At 39.0% G+C, this 22,178-nt stretch overlaps 1 protein-coding gene across 4 annotated transcripts in view; it reads right to left on the bottom strand.

Moving 5' to 3' along the window:
• Positions 1-22,178, bottom strand: part of LOC125240359 (probable multidrug resistance-associated protein lethal(2)03659) — a 94,159-nt gene that overhangs the window by 7,036 nt on the left and 64,945 nt on the right. For all 4 annotated transcript variants that reach the window (XM_048148263.1, XM_048148262.1, XM_048148260.1 and 1 more), the window contains 17 exons: positions 21,674-21,783; positions 20,676-20,801; positions 20,186-20,317; positions 17,659-17,758; positions 17,121-17,271; positions 16,039-16,112; positions 14,709-14,874; positions 13,780-13,906; positions 12,659-12,809; positions 12,054-12,163; positions 10,772-10,895; positions 8,133-8,242; positions 5,745-5,859; positions 4,316-4,550; positions 2,583-2,769; positions 1,689-1,861; positions 117-233 (listed from right to left, as the gene is read on the bottom strand). In XM_048148263.1, the coding sequence (XP_048004220.1) occupies positions 117-233; positions 1,689-1,861; positions 2,583-2,769; positions 4,316-4,550; positions 5,745-5,859; positions 8,133-8,242; positions 10,772-10,895; positions 12,054-12,163; positions 12,659-12,809; positions 13,780-13,906; positions 14,709-14,874; positions 16,039-16,112; positions 17,121-17,271; positions 17,659-17,758; positions 20,186-20,317; positions 20,676-20,801; positions 21,674-21,783 (2,308 nt within the window). The remainder of the gene's footprint in view (positions 1-116; positions 234-1,688; positions 1,862-2,582; positions 2,770-4,315; positions 4,551-5,744; positions 5,860-8,132; positions 8,243-10,771; positions 10,896-12,053; positions 12,164-12,658; positions 12,810-13,779; positions 13,907-14,708; positions 14,875-16,038; positions 16,113-17,120; positions 17,272-17,658; positions 17,759-20,185; positions 20,318-20,675; positions 20,802-21,673; positions 21,784-22,178) is intronic.

Below are 22,178 nucleotides of genomic sequence, written 5' to 3'. Positions count from 1 at the left end.
TTTCCATCGGAGGTTACAAATTAGGGATCTAAAAGGTCCCCGAATTCCTAACTATGTAATAAGATTTGCAGGTGTAAAGTCTCTCCAAGAGTGTGTAGCGCCGAACGACATCTTACCGGTCCATGACAATGACTCTATCGTAATCCATGACAGTGTTGAGTCTATGCGCGATAGTCAGCACGGTAGAATGCGCGAATTTGCTCCGAATCGTGTTCTGGATCTGCTTGTCAGTTCTGAAACAAAAAGTACATTTTATACCAATATTTGGGCCATTTTTTAGGACTCCGTAGTCAACTAGGAACCCTTATAGTTTCGCCATGTCTGTCCGTCCGTCCGTCCGCCCGTCCGTCCGCGGATAATCTCAGTGACCGTTAGCACTAGAAAGCTGAAATTTGGTACCAATATGTATATCAATTACGCCGACAAAGTGCAAAAATAAAAAGTGAAAAAAAAATTATTGTTAGGGTACCCCCCCTACATGTAAAGTGGGGACTGTTTTTTTTTTCATTCCAACCCCAACGTGTGATATATTGTTGGATAGGTATTTAAAAATGAATAAGGGTTTACTAGAATCGTTTTTTGATAATATTAATATTTTCGTAAATAATCGCTCTTAAAGAAAAAAAAAGTGTGTCCTCCCCCCTCTAACTTTTGAACCATGTGTTTTAAAAATATGAAAAAAATCACAAAAGTAGAACTTTATAAAGACTTTCTACGAAAATTGTTTTGAACTTGATAGCTTCAGCAGTTTTTGAGAAAAATACGGAAGATTTAAGGGTTAATCGGTCACCTACCCAGAAAACACACGTATAAATTCCTTTTCTACCATGCTTCACCATAATAGGGAACTCGACAGTAGTTAAAATAATTTTATACCATGCACGAAATAAAGCATCAGATAATTGTAAGAAACACATAGACAGGAGTTATTTTTAAATCCAATTTGTATTTAATAATAAGTCAGGCAGAAATATATCTTTATATATTTCTATATATTTATAGGCAGAAATATATTTTTATATATTTTAACCGAGTCGACCGCGACGTCACTTAATTCGATTTCATATAAATTCTATATTTTCAAGTCGTTCAAATTCATTTTGTCAGTTCGTAAAAAGAAGCCGATTCGACTAGGAGGCAAGTAGCCTATTGCCGGAAAGGTTACAATGACTGCTGATGGAATAGTTATTTGTTATACAAGGGGGCAAAGTTGTATTTTAACGCCGAGTGTGGAATTGAAAAACGAGCAAGTGAAAGGATTCTATAGTTGAACCACGAGCGAAGCGAGTGGTTCCAGAATAGAATCCTGAACTTGCGAGTTTTTTAACACACGAGAAGTAAAATACATTTGCACCCGAGTGTAACACAAAACTTTTCCCCTCACTATAGCGAGGAAACTACAACGCAAAAAGTGCGTTTAACACTGCTTCCAGTATTTAAAAATATTTTTAAATATGTATGAGTCTCACGGGAGTTTTATAGTTAAAACTGCTTCCAGTAGTTCCACAGGTGGTAAATGATCTTTATTACTAGATTCACCTGCTTTTATCAATTTTAAAGCAGTTATTTTGACTTTATTCAAGGTCAAATTACTTTACCCACTAGTGGATAAAATGCGTTTTTACCCGCTGGTATTAAAGGACAAAACACGTGTTTCCGAGCTAGTGAGGGGAAAAATATAAACTCACTCGGTGTCCACATTGGCGGTGGCCTCGTCCAGCACGAGCACGCGGCACCTCGCTAGCGCGGCGCGCGCGAGGCACACGAGCTGGCGCTGCCCGGCGGAGAAGTTGCCCCCCCCGTCCCCCACCATCGTCGACAACCCCGCCGGCAGGTTGTTTATCATTTCCATTAGTTCCACCTGACAACATTCATAGATTGATCATAAATTAAATATAACAAGATCATACCATCCCATACATTAAAATGCGACCGCCTACGAACGCGCTTACACTCCACCACACATAGATGGCGCCACAAAAAATATGTCTTGTAGCTTTCAATTATACTTGTAGATGGCGTTAAGTGTCACTTTTGACATAGATTTACGGCTCAGAATTGACACTGCCAATCTACAAATAATCGGTGGCAACAAGACATTTTTTGTGGCGCCATCTATGTGTGGTGTAGTGTAAGCGCGTTCGTAGGCGGTCGCATTTTAATGTATGGGATGGTATGATCTTGTTATATTTAATTTATTATATAAGACAGACTTTAAAAAAGGGTTAAGTCACAGAACTTTATTTATATAGAAGAAACAAGTTCATCTATTTGTATAGGGGCCGAGCGTGTCAAATTTTGTACTGAAGTTGTTTCTTGCCTGTAATTTTAAATATGTCTCAGGCTCTTGATTGTTCATAATTTTCGTGTTGTTGCAATTGAATATCACGTAACGAGGCATTTTTTATGTTTTGATTGACTTCAACTTACAAAATCTGACGCATGAAAGCTGCAAGCTGCGAGTAAAGACGGACAACTCAGTGGATTTCACTGAGTTCATTTGACACGCTAAGTAGATACGTTTGCTTGATCTATGGTATATATGACATCTGTGGTTTAAGTAGCCTATTGTCTAGTCTCACCTCGTGCAGTGCGTTGTATATCTCAGCATCAGTATATATATGCTGCGGGTCCAGGTTGTCCCTCAGCGGGCCGGCGAACAGCGCGGGCCGCTGCGGTAACGCGACGAGTCTCTGCCGCCACGCGCGCAGCCCTGCTTCCTCCGGGGTCACTCCGTCCACGGATATCTTGCCCGATGTTTTACCTAGCCTGTAATAGATATAGTTATTTGTAGCAAAAAACCTAGACTGTCATTTCTCGACACAGGATTTAAAAAAGATAAACCTTACTTTTGATAGTTTGACCCATATCTAAACTTACTGCAGGCGCTTATGTATATTGATACGTTCTTACCTGAATAGCTCTTGGCAGCCCTTTATCTAGCATAAGTTGGGAGATCTTTAAAAAATAACTTCAAGAAAAACTATGTTGATAGCGCCTGATGGAAACATAATAGCAACAAATATACCAACGAACAATTGCTAGAAAACTTTCTGCAGGCGCTATACATTCTTACCTGAACAGGGCCTGTATAAGAGAGCTCTTGCCAGCGCCTGTCCTGCCAACCACAGCAACTTTCTCGGCAGGCCTTACAACGAAAATTACCTCCTTTATAGTATAAATATTACTTCAAGAAAAAGTATAGAAATCAGTCATAGCGCCTGACGGAAACACAATAGCAAATACACTGACGAAACATTGCTCGAAAACTTTCTACAGGCACTTATGTATTTGAATACTTCTTACCTGCACAGCGTCTGTATGAGTGAGCTCTTGCCAGCGCCAGTCCTGCCGACCACAGCAACTTTCTCAGTAGGCCTCACTACGAATGTGACCCCTTTTATAGCGTAAGTTGGGAGATCTTACGTTTCAATTATATTTTATAGTATAAGTCTAAGAAATGATTATAGCGCCTGACAGAAACAAATACACCAACGAACAATTGCTCCAAAACTTTCTACAGGCGCTTATGTATTTTAGAATAGAATAGAATAACATTTATTCGTGAACACAGGCAAGACAAAAATACACATAATAACAATAAGATAGAAAATAATGAAGTGCCACGAAATGGCCTCATCTCAGCGTGTTGCTGGGGACTTCCAGCGCTGATCTTCCGATGAGACCACCAAGTGAGAAAGATTCACGGGGGGTAACAGACAAAAGAAATGCAAAACACATACAAGAAAAGTGGTCAAACAGTTAAAAAGAATAAAAGTAAAAACGTTACAAGAAAAATAACAACAGACTGTGATCTATATAAAAAAAAGAATAATAACAAACAGAACACACTAAATTTAATTAAAAAGAAAAAAGAAAAAGTGTCGTACACCAGATTGCACACGCAGCGTTCCATCGTTTGGTCGAACCATACTCTATGGCTGTACATTAAAGCGGCAATTGCTAGTTGCAACTAGCGCCAGCGGTAGCTACCGTGGTAGCTACACAAACTAAAAGGCAGGTTCTGTCACAACGAGACAATTTTTATACTTCCTTACCTGAACAGCACCTGTATGAGCGAGCTCTTGCCAGCGCCTGTCCTGCCGACCACAGCAACTTTCTCAGCAGGCCTCACGACGAATGTGACCCCCTTTATAGCGTAAGTTGGGAGATCTTACGCTTCAATTATATTTTATAGTATAAGTCTAAGAAATGATGATAGCGCCTGACAGAAACATGATAGCAACAAATACACCAACGAACAATTGCTCGAAAACTTTCTACAGGCGCTTATGTATTTTTAATACTTCCTTACCTGAACAGCGCCTGTATGAGCGAGCTCTTGCCAGCTCCGGTCCTGCCAACCACAGCAACTTTCTCAGCGGGCCTCACCACAAATGTGACCCCCTTTATAGCGTAAGTGGGGAGATCTTTCGCCTCCACCACTTTGGGGGCTTCGACGTCTTTCTGCTTTTTGTGGGGCTTCTGTGGTTCCTCCTTTTTGGGCGGTTTCTCGTATTCGAGGGATACGTCTTCGAATGCGATTTCACCTGCAATTTCATAAATTCAAATCATTAAATTTTTACGTAATTAATTTTGTTTTGCTTCTGTGTTACGCTTATTCAATTTTTTTATACTACGTCGGTGGCAAACAAGCATACGGTCCGCCTGATGGAAAGCGGTCACCATAACCTATGACCGAATGCAACTCAAAGAGTGTCACATGCGCGTTGCCACCCTATTAGAAACTTCTGTAGAAAAAGTGCATTATTTTTGTAATGACTTATTTGCCAAGCTCTAAAATAAGACTCAAACTAAAATGCAATATTACCAAAGACATATATAACTCCGTATAGACAGATAAAGTCTAAAAAAAAACGTACCTCAGTACCATACAGAAAAAGGTACGGTGGCCTAGACGGCATTACTTCTTTGGGGTACGCTCAGCGAGATGGCGCTAATATTAATATTTGACATTTTAACACATATCAAGCTAAGAATATGTTTCAAGCTTGTGTCAAGGGATGGCAGTCTATTGTGCACTGTGATTACACATTTTACTTCGACAGTAACTCTCTATAAAACTCGATGCTCTTTGATAATACGTACGATTTCGCGGACGAGCTGTTACTATTTGATGTGTCATTTTGAGCAACTTAATCAACTATTTTAGTCTTCGGTTACCGCGATAGTTACTCATGAAATAAAACTATGGAAACGGATTAAATCGAATGAATGTTGCGAGAGGCCATTGAGATCAAAAAATATCCAAACTTTAATAGAGAGGATGGCTTTACTTTACCACCGGCTTGGGATCCAGTAGTACATCTGATAATGGAACAAGCACGACGAAGGCTGCGAGGCATTTGTGTTGTATGGTGTTGGACATTTGCAGTTTGTTCTTTGTCAATTTTGTGTAGATTAATTGGTTAATTATTTTTTAACATAGTAATAGTAATTTTTTTGAATATTGTATAACTAGCTTTATTAATAGTGTGTGAACCTGCCTTAGAAATCTATATTATTTGTGGTCATGGTTTGTTAATATTTCTCGTAAGTGGGTAGCTTTTGCACATTTTAATTTTTCCTCAGTCACCCGTTGACCACGAACGCTGTAAAGAGTTCGAAACGTCGGGATGTATTTTAAATTCATTATACGCGATTTAATCCGTTTCCATAGTTTTATTTCACCTATTTTAGTACAAAAGGAAATACAATCTGAGCAAAAATGCCTAGTTCTTTACCTTTTTCTGGCCACTGCTCGAAGTTTAAGGTGGGATGGTTGGACTTCAGAGCTTTAGTGTCGGTTTCCACCGGCTTCTCCGGCTGTAGGTTTGTGTATTCTAGCATTCTCTCCACCTGAAGCAAATAATTTTATTATAAACCTAATAGATAGTCTAGGTTGCTTACATAGGTGGGCATTAACTCGTTAATCCGTTAATCGTTAATTAACGAAGTTAACATTTCGATTAACGGATTAACTTTTAAGTTAACTTGAAAAAATGTTAACGGACTCGTTAACTTCCGTTAAATTTCTCCGAGTCCGTTAATCGTTAATCTAGTAGAGCTCAGGCGCCATCTGCGCTGCGAAAAACACGTTCTGAACGCTACTATAAAAGCCCGAAGTACGGCAAATCCTATGATTTGCCAGTAAATCCTAGGTTTTACCGATGTCTATTGCTAAAAGTCCGAAATATTACCTAAAAAAGTATTTTTCACGTGGATTTGCTTTTACTAACTTTGATTCGGTGAATCCTAAGCTTTACCATGGCGACTGTTGTAGTGATAGGGCAGCAAATTCGAGCCCTATTTACCACATTCGCTTCCCTAGCCTTTACCGCCCAAAGTGCCACAACAGTCCCGTCACCGCCAGCATCTCTCCTGACACAGCTCTTGGCAGTAGCTCAGGCGATCACTGCCTTCCACGTGCAGCCTAGAGTTCAATAGGCTAGCTGTACTTCGGCCTTTTACAGAAATATAATACGTTATAGTGGATACTGATGCAACTAAATTTTTAAAGAAAAGTTTTTTTTTTTTTCACGTGTTAACGGATTAACGATTAACTTTAACTTACGTTAAATTTGTCGAAATGTATCGCTTTAACGATTAACGAAGTTAACTTTTTTAGTAACGGATTAGCGATTAACGAAGTTAACTATTTGATTAACGGTGCCCAGCTATGGTTGCTTATGAATTAGATTCTAAAATAAATCATAATTTGAAGAAATGAAATAAGTTATTTTTAACCCCCGACGTAAAAAACGATGAAGTGTTATCAGTTTGACGTGTCTGTCTGTTTGTCTGTGTGTGTGTCTGTCTGTGGCATCGTGAATCAAAGCAAGAGTGAATAGGTATCTCATAGGTAAGCGTGCTCCACCGTATACTGCATCATCACTTACCATCAGGTGTGATCGTGGTCAAACGTCTACCTATTCATACTAAAAAAAAATAAAAAAATCGTAGCTCCCAAACGGATGAACCAATTTTGATTTAGTTTTTTTTGTCTGAAAGCTGAGTTAGTCGGGAGTGTCCTAAGCCATATTTCATAAATATGGTCCACTATGTTGGGGATTTTTTTAAATTTTGATTTTGTGGTTAGGTTATTGAGATATTTTTTAAACTTATGGTTCAAAAGTTCGAGGGGCGGGGGAGAACTTTTTTCTTACTTTTGAAGCGATCATTTCCAAAAAATTGGCACCAAATTTCAGCTTTCTAGTGCTAACGGTCACTGATATTATCCGCGGACAGACGGACGGACAGACAGACACGGCGAAACTATAAGGGTTCCTAGTTGACTACGGAACACTAAAAACGATTCAAAAAATCCTCATTCGCAATTATATCAATGTTATAATCGTGACAAATGCCCTAAATGAAAAGACCGGCCAAGGGCGTGTCGGGCCCCGCTCAGCGTAGGGTTCCGTAGTTTTCTCAAAAACTACTGAACCTATCAAGTTCAAAACAATTTTTTCTAGAAAGTGTTTATAAAGTTCTACTTTTGTGATTTTTTTTTATAATTTTGAAACATATGGTTCAAAAGTTAGAAGGGGAGGGGGGGACGCACTTTTTTTTCCTTTAGGAGTGATTATTTCCGAAAATATTAATATTATCAAAAAACGATTCTAGTAAACCCTTATTCATTATTAAATACCTATCCAACAATATATCACACATTGGGGTTGGAATAAAAAAAAAAACAATCCCCACTTTACATACATACATACATACAATCACGCCTGTATCCCATAAAGGGGTAGGCAGAGCACATGAAACTACTAAAGCTTCAGGGCCACTCTTGGCAAATAAGGGGTTAAAAGAAAACGAAACTGTGGCATTGCAGTGACAGGTTGCCAGCCTCTCGCCTACGCCACAATTTAACCCATATCCCATAGTCGCCTTTACATGTAGGGGGGTATCCTAATTTAAAAAAAATCCACTTTTTATTTAACCCTTCAGCTTTCTAGTGCTGACGGTTACTGAGATTATCCGCGGACGGACGGACGGACGGACGGACGGACGGACGGACGGACAGACAGACATGGCGAAACTATAAGGGTTCCTAGTTGACTACGGAACCCTAAGAATTATAACAGACTCGCTACCAACACTACAGTGATAATAATTCAACGTACCGACGTCATCTGGTTCTCGACTTCAGCGGTCTGTCGCATCCCATACTGACACATGCCCACTAGTCCGATCACCTGCGTTATAGCCAGTCCGACGTTCCCTCCGATAGTATCTGCGAAACAAATCATTTATCATCTCAATTTCTTAAAAAAAAAAAAGTTCCAAAAGTTGGAGCGAAAAAAAAAAAACCACCCAGAGGGCCTATTCTGATCCCCAAAAACTCACTGGCGACGGGAATGCACTTTATTTCTAGCCACCCTGTATAGTCTGTATTTCGTCACTACTTTAAAAAAAACTTGTATCTTCGTCTGTCAATGAACAGAACATTGTAGTAAGTATGTATGGAATGCATATAGACTTACTGCGTTTTACCTTTGAGGAGCAGCGTGAGATACGAGATTTTTTAAAAGTAGTAACGATTTTTAGATATCCATACTAATATCATAAATGGGAAAGTGTGTGTGTCTGTTTGTCCGTCTTTTACGTCAAAACGGAGCGACGAAATTACGTGAATTTAGGTGGAGATAGTTGAAAAGATAGAGAGTGACATAGGCTACTTTTTGTCTCTTTCTAACCCACTTCCCTAAAATGGGGGGTGGAGGTTTTTATGGAGCATTCTGCAATTTTATAATCGAAGCCGCGGGCAAAAGCTGGTATTTAAATAAATACAAACAAAATCTACCCTCACAAGGCTCTTCATGCCAGTTGAAGATAAAGCCTGTCAACCAAATTTTGGCAGTAGCAATGTACATCAAACTAAAGTATGGTATCCCTATGAAACGAACAAAAACCAGCAATGTACGTCGAACAGCCACAGATATTTTTTTTCAAGGGGCTCGCTCCTTCCTTACGAATTAGATAATGTATTAAAAAGGGACGGATATGTGCTAGTTATTTCTCTTTTTGGTAGGGTGGAGATTTCCACAGATAAGATACAAATGACACGCGAATTTCCACCGATTTTCAAAACTAGTGTTGCTAGCTCGAGATTTTTCAAATTTGCCGCCTTTTTCTAGTGACAAGATTTGGTTGACGGTCTATAATTAAAACATTATTACACGACGAAACAAGATGATTAAAGAAAGGTCGGTCGGTACTTGTCAACAGTAACAGATTTGGATTTTGTATTTGGTCGGTTAACCGATAAAAGTTGTAACTATTGTCCCAGATTTGTAAGTTCACATTTTTGACACATTTGTTTTGAAGTATGTTGCGATGTGGCTAAGACGTATCGTTTGCCAAATCTAACGATTAATTTCGAATTGTTTGAATCGATTAGGCCCTATGTACAAGGAGGTGCTTAAACAAATATACGATTTCTATCAACTTAGTGAAATGTCATTTGAATCGAAATGACAGACTCTGCCACAGCACTAGTTTAATAAAAATAAAAATGAATGATAAATGACATAATGGACTTCCGGTTGGGACGCCATCATAGCGGTTTCGTGTCGTGAATAATTTATTTTTCTTTTACTCATTAATGTTGTTTAAAGTGTAATATTGATAGTGTATTATGCAGTAAACTAATGGTGTAGTGAGAAGCTGATGAAGAATTGTTCTCGAAACGCGTTTAGCCTCTTTTTTGTCGTAAACGGCCGGTAGTCCACGTGCTCTTGTAAAATCTAGCTATCAATTTACAAGTGCTAAGTCACCGTACAATGTCGTACTTACCGTACAAAAATTACTAATATTTATTGGCTCATATCACCTTGACACTGGCGAAATAGTCCCAATGGACTGAAGCCATTTAATTTTAAAAAACTGAACTGACATAATAAGTAAATCCTGTGTGATCAATTAATATCGTAAAATATTTACTCAATAACGAAGATCCGCAAAAATGTAACATGTGTTATATTATGTTTAAAGTAAGCGAAATATTGTTTATAAGTACTTGATTTTTTAAATATTATTACAGGATTTTATTTAAAGTTTCATTAGGTTGCGCGAGTTTACGTTTTGTGGTCGCTGTCATGTGTCAAAAAGAGGTTCTTACAAATCTGGGACAATACCCGAACATGTACAAATAATTTGTTTACTTCCTTTTAAATACCTAAAAGTACAGATTATAGAGGTCTCGCCAAAGGCACACCTCGGACACTGGCGAACAAATATATGAAAGAGGCGCGTTCCTATCACACAGTCTAAGCTCGTGTAGGCGAACGCGTACTATGCTTGTATGGGTGAAATATGACAGGTCGACTGTTCGCGTTTTTGACAGACGGTAACTGTGAGGTAACAGAGAGGGGGCGGGCGGCACTTTCAGCGGGAAGCGGGAGTGGCCATACTGTACGATAGTACTCTTTATTATACTGTGCAAAAGGGTAAGCATCATTTTCAGGCATACAAAATATTTTTGACGACAAATACATCGATTAAAAACACAAACGCCTGTAATATGTTTATAGCAATTACCCATCAAAAATGCTTGCTAATACATTTCTTCTAGGCGCTTACCTTCGCTGAATAGAATACAATTATATCAATTTAAAACACAAACGCCTGTACAAACCATAATAGCAAAATCTTCACATCAAGCTTTGCTAAGACATTTCTTCAAGGCGCATACGCCTATACAAAACATTATAGCAATTATCCATCAAAAATGTTTGCTAAGACACTCCTTCGAGGCGCTTACCGTCGCTGAACAGGAAGAAGCTGAAGGTGACGAACGCGAGGTAGAGACAGCAGACCATGTCCATCCAGAAACCGAAGGCTCTGTTCGTGTTGAGGACCAGGGTCCAGGAAGAGCTGTGGAGGTCCTGTCAAAATAATGGTTATATCAAATCAAAGAGAATAGAGTATAAGAGTTTTGAATGATTCACGGTTATTTTCATCAGACTTATATTGACCGGGATGTAGACCGTGATTACCTTTTTGATTTTTGTCGAGCTCCCGATATTTCGACGCAGTTGCATGCATCATGATCACGGAAAACTGACGAAGGCGGGTGGATGTTAAAGTTGTATAGACAGCGCGCGATCTACCCTCCTTCGCGCGCGTCGGCTGCGTTCACTTTCAGCGTTACCACTGGTCGCGTTCACACTCGATGGTCTGTCCAAACACACTACACTCACAGTGTCACTACGTTTGTTCAATTCTGACTTCACCGGTTTTTTTACACAAAAAAATCACTGGATTCCATACATTAGATAGTTTGAAGCCATCCTCACGATTGAAATTTTTATATTTGTGAATCTCAATGGCTTCTCTTACCAATCTCGGTATGTAGTGGCGTTCCGTCGAAATTACCTTAGGACTATGCAACTCGATCCAATGATTTGCACCCGACTCAATGAGATGTTGAGCAATAGCAGACTTGCGAGTATCGTTCTTTTTGACTGCAGCAATGTGAAGGAGGGTAGATCGAGCGCTGTCTATGCAACTTTAACATCCACCCGCCTTCGTCAGTTTTCCGTGATCATGATGCATGCAACTGCGTCGAAATATCGGGAGCTCGACAAAAATCAAGAAGGTAATCACGGTCTCTATCCCGGTCAATATAAGTCTAAAGAATAGAGTATAATCATAAATTAAATATAACAAGATCATAACCATCCCATACATTAAAATGCGACCGCCTAAGACCGCGCTTACACTCCACCACACATAGATGGCGCCACAAAAAAAATGTCTTGTAGCTTTCGATTATACTTGTAGATGGCGTTAAGTGTCACTTTTGACATAGATTTACGGCTCGGAGTTGACACTTAATGCCAATCTACAAATAATCGGTGGCAACAAGGCATTTTTTTGTGGCGCCATCTATGTGTGGTGGAGTGTAAGCGCGTTCGTAGGCGGTCGCATTTTAATGTATGGGATGGTATGATCTTGTTATATTTAATTTATGTTAAACCGTAGACCTACGCTGTCGCTCCGGTCAACGTAGACCTGTAGACCTGCGCTGTGCGGTGAATTACCTGTAACTTGTCGAATTCTCTCGCTAGGGTGATCTGAGTTTCCTTGGTCGACCTGATGGTGGCCAGACCGCCCACTGTGGCCGTGGTGTGGTTCAGCGATTGACTTCGAGCTGAAATAATATTATTGCTTATAATCTGTATCGCCTGTATCTATAGCGCTGGTGGCCTAGCGGTAAGAGCTTGCGACTTTTGATCCGTAGGTCGCGGATTCGAACCGTCTCGTACCAAGAGTTTTTCGGAACTTATGTGCGAAATGTAATTTTATATTTGCCAGTCGCTTTTCGGTGCTAATTCCAATAAGGCCTAGTTACCGTTAGTGCGTTTTCACATTATCCGATCCGATATCGGATGTCGGACCGATATCTCATACATTACAGGCGCCATCTTGGATTTTTTCTATTGAAATCCTCCCGACATCCGATATCGGATCGGATAATGTGAAAACGGTCTAAGGGTTGGAAGGACAGATGGCAATCGCTTTCGTAAGACTAGTGCCTACGCAAAATCTTGGGGTTAGTTGTCAAAGCGGACCCCAGGCTCCCATGAGCCGTGGCAAATGCCATGGGATATCGCAAGGAGGATGATGGTGGTTGAGTGGGTCTCACCTATGGCCTCAATCCTCTTGAGCTCTCTACTGGTGCTGAGGAACAGGCTCCTCAGCAGGAACAGAAGGGCGGCGACCACGGCGGTGGGTAGTAACAACCACCAGTTGACCAAACACACCACCACCAGGATGGATACCACTTCGAGGAAGAACTGAAACAAATCATCCGTTTTGTATAATTTCGCCATGTCTGTCCGTCGTCCGATAATCTCAGTGACCGGTTAGCACTAGAAAGATGAGATTTGGTACCAATATGTATATCAATCACCCCCTAGGGTATATTTTTTTCATTTCAACCCTAACGTGTGATATATTGTTGGATAGGTATGTATTTAAAAATGAATAAGGGTTTACTAAAATCATTTTTTGATATTGTTAATATTTTCGGAAATAATCGCTCTAAAAGTAAAAAAAATTGCGTCCCCCCCTCTCTAACTTTTGAACCATAAGTTTAAAAAATATGAAAAAAATCATAAAGGTAGAACTTTATAAAAACTTACTAGGAAAATTATTTTGAACTTGATAGGGTGAACAATTTTTGAAAAAAAATACGGAAAGCTACGGAACCCTACACTGAGCGTGGCCCGACACGCTCTTGGCCGGTTTTTTTCGTGTGTTTTTAACCCCCGACGCAAAAACGACGGGGTGTTATAAATTTGACGTGTCTGTGGCATCGTAACTCCCGAACGGATGAACCGATTTTGATTTATTTTTTTCAACTTCGCAGTTGGGAGCGAGGCTGGCTCCGGCAAAGCCAGAGGTGGCAGATTCGAGTCCTGCCGGAGGTGTGAATTTTTTCATTTTTCCTTTAATTACTTTTTTTTGTTTGAAATCTGAATTAGTCGGGAGTGTTCTTAGCCATGTTTGTTGAAAATCGGTCCACTGTGTCGGGGGTTTTTCAAATTTTGAATTCTGTGGTTAGGTTATATATTTTCATGTGGATTTATGAATTTACATTTCGATACACGTGCGGAAAACAAGAATCAGCAAGTAGTAGTCAAGAAATCCATCCAAAATCATCATTTATAGGTAAATTATACCAGCCAGCTTAAGACACCAAGTTAAAATTTGTATGAAATTACTTTGCACACTTGTGGATAAAAAGTGTGTGTTACAACTCACCCCAAGACAGTCGACCAGCGCCACCGGCAAAAGTGTATCAACCTGCCCCATGTCTTTTGAGAACCGATTCAGGATGCGTCCGGAGGGGTTATGATGGAAGAACCACATTGGTGCGTTGGTTACGCCCCTGAAAACAGAAAATAACATTAAATAAATTTTTATTTTGACAAAAATATTTTTTTTTTGGTTTTCCTATCAAGTGTTTTTTTTTAATGCGCTTAAACCATTCCAAAACGCAGTGACCTAGTCATTAGACAAGTCAATATAGACAAGTCAAGTCAATGGGTAATAAACATTGAGGTTCAAGCGAACATACACACACAAATAAAAAGCCGGGAATAGGGTAACCCTATCAAACGGTAAGCGGTAAATATTCACCTCATTCTACCCAGAAAAGGATTAAACAATTCAGTAGGGTTTCCATATCGATAAGGTAACCCAATGATTGGGTAACCATAACGTAAGGGTAGTGCTTTGATAGGGTTATCGAAGTGATTATCAAACGAAGGGGTTTTCCGGTCCCTGCTTCCAGGGTGCATACGGCACTTGGCGCTTAAGACCATCGTGACTTTCGACTGTGATATTTACTGAATGAATTCACTGCGTTTTCTAAGCGTATCGCGTCGCGAAGGTCTATAGCTCACGAAGCCACTAGTTTATTGATATTTTAAAACTTGAACATAGTGAACATAGTGATTGAAGTAGTGGGTTAAATTGAGGCGTAGGCGAGAGGCTGGCAACCTGTCACTGCAATGCCACAGTTTCGTTTTCTTTCAACCCCTTATTTGCCAAGAGTGGCACTGAAGCTTTAGTAGTTTCATGTGCTCTGCCTACCCCTTTATGGGACACAGGCGTGATTGTATGTATGTATGAAATGAACATAGTATCATGTTGGTCGAGTCCGATGGGGACGCACTAGTACTACATACCTGAACATAGTATCATGCAGTGTGATGGACGCGCGAATACAAGTATTGTAGAACAGAACCAGCTTGTTCCAAGTGAAAAATATGCAGATCCCGATGAGGCTCGCGTAGACGTACACACACTGGTTGCGCGTTAGATGGAAAACGTTGCCAGACACTTCAGTGAACGCTGGAAGAGAGTAAAAAATATAGGTTTCTTATAGAAATAAAACTACTTTCGATACAATCTTCCATGCAACACTTCTGGAGTTGCTGGTATCCACAGGCTACCGTGACTAGCTTTTCGAATCGTTTCATAAAACAATACTGGTGAAAAACAATGCTTGTGTTTTAATGTCATTATGCACCAGTCACCTAACTCGCGTATAAAGTTTAAACCATAGAGGAATAAGAAGGAAAGATTTGTAACTCCATACATCAGTCAACTAGCATAAATTATCTGCTACTTGTCAATAGATGTCGCGAGTGTCATATATATACTTTCATATATGAGCGTAGGTTCGTATCCTACCGACTGCGCCATGTAAAATATGTGTTGAGACGGAGGAGTAAATAACACACGTAAGCTAGTTCTAAGACTGAACTTTATTCTCTTACCCACATGTATGACAGTATATATATGACAGCGAGCTAATATTAGAATAGTATTAATCAGTACTCTGTTTTCAATTTCTTCTACTTGTAATATGAGTTGTAAACTGTTTTAATATTATTTTTTTGGCAGACGCGACACTGTTGACACCTAGTGTCGAGTAGTACTGATAATTTACGCTAGTTGACGCGTGGTTGACGCTAGATGTCACTACAAATAACTTGCATTTACTGATGTATGGAGTTAAGCTCTTTCGTTACTTATTCCTCTATGGTTTTAACTTAAAATAATGTAAGGTATTACAAAAAGGTAATCACGGTTTATATTCCGGTCAATACAAGTCATTCATTAAAAAAAAAAAAAGTTATTCAATAAAAGTGAAACAGTTTTTATATAAAACTTTCCGCCCAACTGTAGAACAGTTTGTTGGCAGGAATAGGCTCCCTTTCATCACATTTACTGTTGTTTCTTAACCTTAGGTGCTAAAGCGTTAGTACAAGTTACAAACATAGTTAGTTACTTAATACTATTTACTAAATTATTTTATTTTATTTGTTTATGTTTTGATTCTTACCAGACATCAAGTTGAAATTTGTGTGGAATTACTTTGCGCTCTTGTGGATAAAATACAATTTTGCTATGCGTTTTCGAATAGCAAAGGGAGCCTTTACCAGTTGGTGTGGTGAAAACATACTTGTAATATAAGTTGTAAACTGTTTTAATATTAATTGCATGTGTTACCTGGAGCTGCTGAGGGGGATGTTTGGTTCTTGGCGGCCGCGGTTGCTGCGCTGTTCGCCTCCTCCATATTTACCCTGCAAATATTATTCATTAAATACTAAATCTATATCAGGGGACACCTGGGGGCCGATTTTTGAGTCTCACGGCGTTCGAATTCAGAAAATTGTCACTGAAAATAATAGGCAATTCACCGTTTTCAACCGGTATTTTAGTGACAGTGAGACTCAAAAATCGGCCCCCTGATACAGATCAACGAAAGGTTTCTATATCGATGGGGTAACCCAATTATGGGGTAACCATAACGCAAGGATAATACTTTGATATGGTAACCGTATCGTTCTAACGAAGGGGTTTTCCGTTTCCTGCATACAACATTATCTACCATAAAACAGTATAGAGAAATTAATAAGTATTGTCAATCACGTGCACAATTACAAACATTTATTTTATTCATAATTATTTCTTTATCGGGACTTAATCGCGTATGACTACATATTAATACGGAATTAAGTCCCGATTTAAAAACAATTATTTGTAATAATCGTGAAAGTTTACATCAGTATTTATCTTGTTCTTTAGAATAAATTGAAATTAGAATAAAACTGGTAAACATATTGTTGTTGTCATTGTTGACTGGTTAATTGATAGAATAACTCAAAAATTATCTAATGAATATGGGTGAATCAACTTTTTCTTGCCTGTTATTGCCATGGTTACGGTCCCCTGAGTCACGCTGGTTTTATGCAAAATTATGCTACTTAAACTATGCAAACAAGCATTTTTCTGGTGTTAACAAGCCCTTTCCTTAATTTGCCACCTACAAACATGGACTACATGCATAATTTCAGTAGCATTATTTTGCATAAAACCGGCGTGACTCAGGGGACCGTAACCATGGCAATAACAGGCAAGAAAAAGTTGATTCACCCATGTATGAATGAATGAAAATTACCATTCTTTCAGCCATATGTCAGTTGACAAGTAGAATACTTGTTTCATTAGAAAACAAGTGAACATCGAGGTCAAGGACCATTTGCTACTCCCATTATGAACAATGATTAATTGAATGAATGGAAACTTACCATTCTTTCAGCCATATGTCAGTAGAGGAGTAAAAGACTTGAGCCAGTAGAAAACACGTGAACATCAAGGTCATGGACCACTTGCTGCCGCCACTCTTTATGTAAGATATGTATACGCTGTTGTCTACTGAACCCTTGTTCTGAGCTTCCCCTGAAAAAAAAAAACGTTAGGTATTACAGATATTGACTAAGTCCCACGGTAAGCTCAAGAAAGGTATTGTGTGTAATCCAGAAAACGATACATAGTTACAGATGTAGTGCGAAAAGGGTTTCCTTCGTATTTTTCCGGAAACATTCGTATTTGTCATACTAGTTCAGTCAAAGTCAGTACATCTTGTACTGAGACTGACTGAAATAGCATGACACGTTCGTACGTTTCCGTAACGACGAAGGCAAATCTTTTCACACTACATCTGTAAACACATAGAAAACAATGACTCAGGAACGAATACTGAAAAGCCTTATGGTGCGACTCTGTTTGCCTGTCTGTCTGAGTGGTCAAGAAAAATATATTCTTTAGTTGAATAATATTACTTACCTTCGTAAGTAGGGTCCAAATGATTGTCCAAATCGAGGTTGAAAGACAACTGAGAGGCCTCAGACATCGACCGCTGAGATCGAAGCTTGTGACTGTGTTCCTGTTAAAAAAAAGTGTCGCTTTAAAATTATAATTTCTCCAATATAATACATAATAAACTACACCACACAGGAGCCGATTTTTAATGTCGACTATATTTTGTGAATTTTGTTCAATAACATCTCAACTACAAGCGATTTTAATTCTACTAACACAATCGAAATTGAAAACGAGTTGTTATTACCACTAGATTTAAAATTACTAACCGTCCTTCTTCTAAAATAGAATTACGTCGTTTTTCACAGACTTTCGAAGGGCGAAATCGTGCGTTCGAAATTCAAAAATCGGTAGCCAGGTGAATTCACTACAGGTGGCACGAATGGAACGAATGAGTGAAAAGCGGTAAATATTCAAGATATCTTCACTCCGTTCTATTCGAAAACCAAATTGAAAAGAATTACGCCTATTCAGAAAGGTTTCCATATCGATAGGGTAATCCTAACATCAAGGTAAGACGATAGGGTTACTGAATCAAAGTGGTTGATCAAACGAAGGGGTTTTTCGGTACCTAGCTTGAATGATCCGTCTAGTAGTTGAGGTGGTCTATGTAGTCAATGAAGATGTAACAATATTAAGACACTTATATTAGGTCGACCTGTATATAACTAACTATGTAATGGAATCTAAGGTAGCTAATTTAACCACCTTCCAAGGATCGTAGCGTAATGGAAATTGGCAGCTGTATGTAGTTCTGATGACAATACAATAATATGGTACTGTTGAACTGATCTGATGATGGAGCCGGGAGATACGAACTGAAACTTCATAATGGAACACCATATCATACCTTTTTTGAATATCTTAGAAAGATATTCATCCCGACCCGTTGACCACGAATGCTGTAAAGCGTTCGAAACGTCGGGATGAATTGTAAATTCATTATACGCGATTTAATCCGTTTCCATAGTTTAATTTCTTAGAAAGGTTTTCACGTGCATTTATAAAAGCGTGTTTTTCTAGTGTATTGTCTAACATTTTTCACTCAACAGCTTCAAATACAACTACTTATATTACTTTTCTAAATTAGCGAAAACTACACAGAATAATACTAGCACAACAAAAAATAGTGAAGAAGTGAAACTTCGTAATGTGGAAATGGAAATAGGAAAAGGTTAGGGTTGCAAATAGAAAAAAAAAACATTTTTTTATAATTATGAAAAAGACATGAAAAAAAAAACCAAGCACCATGGTTCTTTTCTATGTTTTTTTTTCAGATGAACAAATAATACGACAATAACGGTTTTTCGTGATTTGTAACGTTTCAATAACAATAACGTACATTTTAATTCGATAAACATTCAGTATACAAACGTTTATTGGGGAATCCCCGATGTGGCGTGGAGCGTGGAGAGGCGGTGGTGTTGCCAACAGTAAATAGCGATATGCGACTGCAGATTGTGTAAATGTTAGTTTTATAAAACCAGAAATTAAAGCTATTAAATTAAACATGTTTAATAGTTAACATAAAGTCTAAAAAACCGCATAAAAGTATTAACTGTTCTGCAAATTTTGAGATTTCGACCTTTAGAAAAAAAACAGACTCCAGAAAAAAAACTGTTTTTTTTTTCACGGTTTTTTTTCATGTTTTTTTTTTCAAGCCAAAAAAAAACCGTTTTTTTGCAACCCTAGAAAAGGTATTTCAAAATTCGAGTGGGCAACACTGAGCGTTAAAAGTTTAACGCTGTCAGTTGGAAGTCGCATTCGAAGTTTCACTTGGAAATACTTCAAACGATTTTCGACAAACAAATAAAACTACCAAATTGAACGTACACTCCTTTTGCATTCCGCTCTCAAGTTTTCCCCGCCCAGCACACAGTTGTAAACCTTAGAAATTTAAATTTATTACTAGGAGCTCTGTTGACTGTTACCAAAGAGGATCGACTATTATAGAGAGTTACTGTCGAAGTAAAATGTGTAAACACAGTGCATAGACTGCCATCTCTTGACACAGGCTTAAAACTTTTGAACCTCAGTTTTGACAATTTGGCCCATATTCTTAGCTTGATATGTGTTAAAATGTCAAATATTAATATTAGCGCCATCTAGCTGAGCGTACCCCAAAGGTGTAACGACATCTAGACCACCGTACCTTTTTCTGTATGGTACTGAGGTACGTATTTTTCATATATAAATTAAAACCGAAATAAATTACACATATGAAAGAAAAAGTGACCAAGGCCTCTAGTGCCTTAGGCTGGAATCGAACCAGCGTACCCTGCAATCGCGGCAGATGCCTGTTTCCGCTCGGCCACCCAGGTCACAGCTTTAGGTGCTTTATTTCGGTTTTAATTAACACGCTATAGCATACGCGTAGTCATTTGTTTCCTTTGGTCTATGACAGATGACCTCACTAGCCGTCGTGTTAAGTATCGAACAGGATATACTAGATCCTCTTTGGTTAAAGTTTCGTTAAGAATCAGCAACTCACCACACTCTCCTGATTCTCGTAGACGACCTTGTCCTTCTGTTTCTTCTCTTCTATCTTCTCTCCCATTTCAATGAGCGCGTTGAACTCCTGGACGCCATTTTGGAGCTCGTGGTACGTGCCTTGTGCGACGATCTGGACGACAGAAAGTAGATTAAATATTTGGTGAAAAAAAAGTGTTTTACCAGAATTTCAGATGGCAAATAAAACTAAGAATTTGAAAGTATAAAAAGTACTTGTTTCCGCTCCATAATCAACTTTCACGCAGTTCCTCCACCTTTTCCACGGTTTTCCTCACCCGTTTCTATGTAGTAGTAAGATATATATTTATTGTATACTCAAGTTTACGTACTCTGTACAACCGTGCCTCGTTCCGAATACAGTTCAGTTAAAGCCTAATATATGTCTGTTTCGCATACTCCTCAACGCCTGCGTACATGGCGACCGTGACAGGACTTCCTCCCATATTCATTCGTTTTAATTAGTAGCGTACCTTCCCCGAGCGCATGACACACACGTTGTCCGCGTGGCGCGCGTAGTGAGCGTGATGAGTGACCAGCACCACCGCCGAGTGCTTCAAGAACCCGCGGATACATTCCTCGTACATGGCCTGGGCTACCTGTGGAAAACAGTTTTGACAATAGAGGCACATAATAAAGCGTACTATCGTACAGTATGGCCACTCTAGCCCGTTTATGAGCATTTCTTTTTTTTGCCAATAAAAAATGTTTGATTGTTTTAGGGAATTTTAGGTCAATTGTACTCAGAATTACGAGTACTTTACGTACAGTAAAAGTGTCCCAGAATTTCCATAAATTTTTATTACTTTCCTCTTTTGTTACCCCATACAAAATGTACGGAAAATGGTAACAAAATAAGAAAAATCGTATGGGACAATTTTTTTAACTACTAGGATTGAAAAAGCTAGTAATTCTGAGTAGAAATAGCATTTTTTTTTTTCAAAAATATCACACTTCATAAAAGTGGCAAAAAAAAGAAATGCTCTTTACTTTAATAAGAAAATTGAATTTAGATTAAAATTGGGTGGTCCGCGGTGTTATCTATGCATTTGTCTTTGCCTTTGTGTTTGTATTTTGCATTATTTTTATGGTTTTGCCTAGGAAAACAGGATTTTAATAACCTTTTTAGGTCCTTATGATTTTGAGATAATGCCCTTTGGACTTTAATTTGACTTTGCGTTTAAAAAAGTGTTCCGCGTGGGATCACTATCAGTCCGCAACTCGGCCTGTGGCCTCGTGTGCTTGGGAGCCTCTAAGGGTCCCCCCAGATCTAACGTCTCGCGAGCGTAGCGTCGGGCCAACTGTATGAAAAAAGACGCCGCGTCAACGTTGCGTCGACGTCGCGCCGACGCGGCGTCAGGCTTTGCCAACCCTAAGACACTGCGAGCTTTCGGCCCTACGCGGAGCTCGGCCTTTCCATGAAGTCAAGTACTTATAGAATAAAAAGTAAATGAATAACCGAACAACTTACTTTAGCATCGACGGCGGCTAACGGGTCGTCCAAGAGGTACACGTCCGCGTGTTGGTACACACACCTCGCTAGCGATATTCTCGCTCGCTGCCCGCCGGATAGCGACGCCCCTGTGACAATCAAGTCAATATATTACATACTGTAGTTAAACAGTTTCGATCCTGGGTTCGAATCCCGGTAAGGGCATTTATTTGTGTGATGAGCACAGATATTTGTTCCTGAGTCATGGATGTTTTCTATGTAAGTATACACCGTGTTTCACTTAACACTAAAAACCTGAAAACCGTTTTTTCAGAATCGAGAGTAGAATCGATTGAGCTATATCTTGATGGGGGTAATATTTTTATTTAAATTAGTATGATTAGTTATTTTTTACGTGCCTATTCTATTGTATTCGTAATACAACATTGTGTATATCGCATTGCTAGAGGTTGTTTACCTTTTTCAGTATTTAGGGGTATTAATGCTGGCTGGTTACTTGGGCGATTATTTTTTCCGCTACGAC

This window comes from Leguminivora glycinivorella, chromosome 27 (assembly GCF_023078275.1).
Source record: "Leguminivora glycinivorella isolate SPB_JAAS2020 chromosome 27, LegGlyc_1.1, whole genome shotgun sequence".
Lineage (NCBI taxonomy): Eukaryota > Metazoa > Arthropoda > Insecta > Lepidoptera > Tortricidae > Leguminivora > Leguminivora glycinivorella.
The sequence above is the reverse complement of the archived record's forward strand: the minus strand, read 5'-3'. Positions and strand labels throughout refer to the sequence as shown.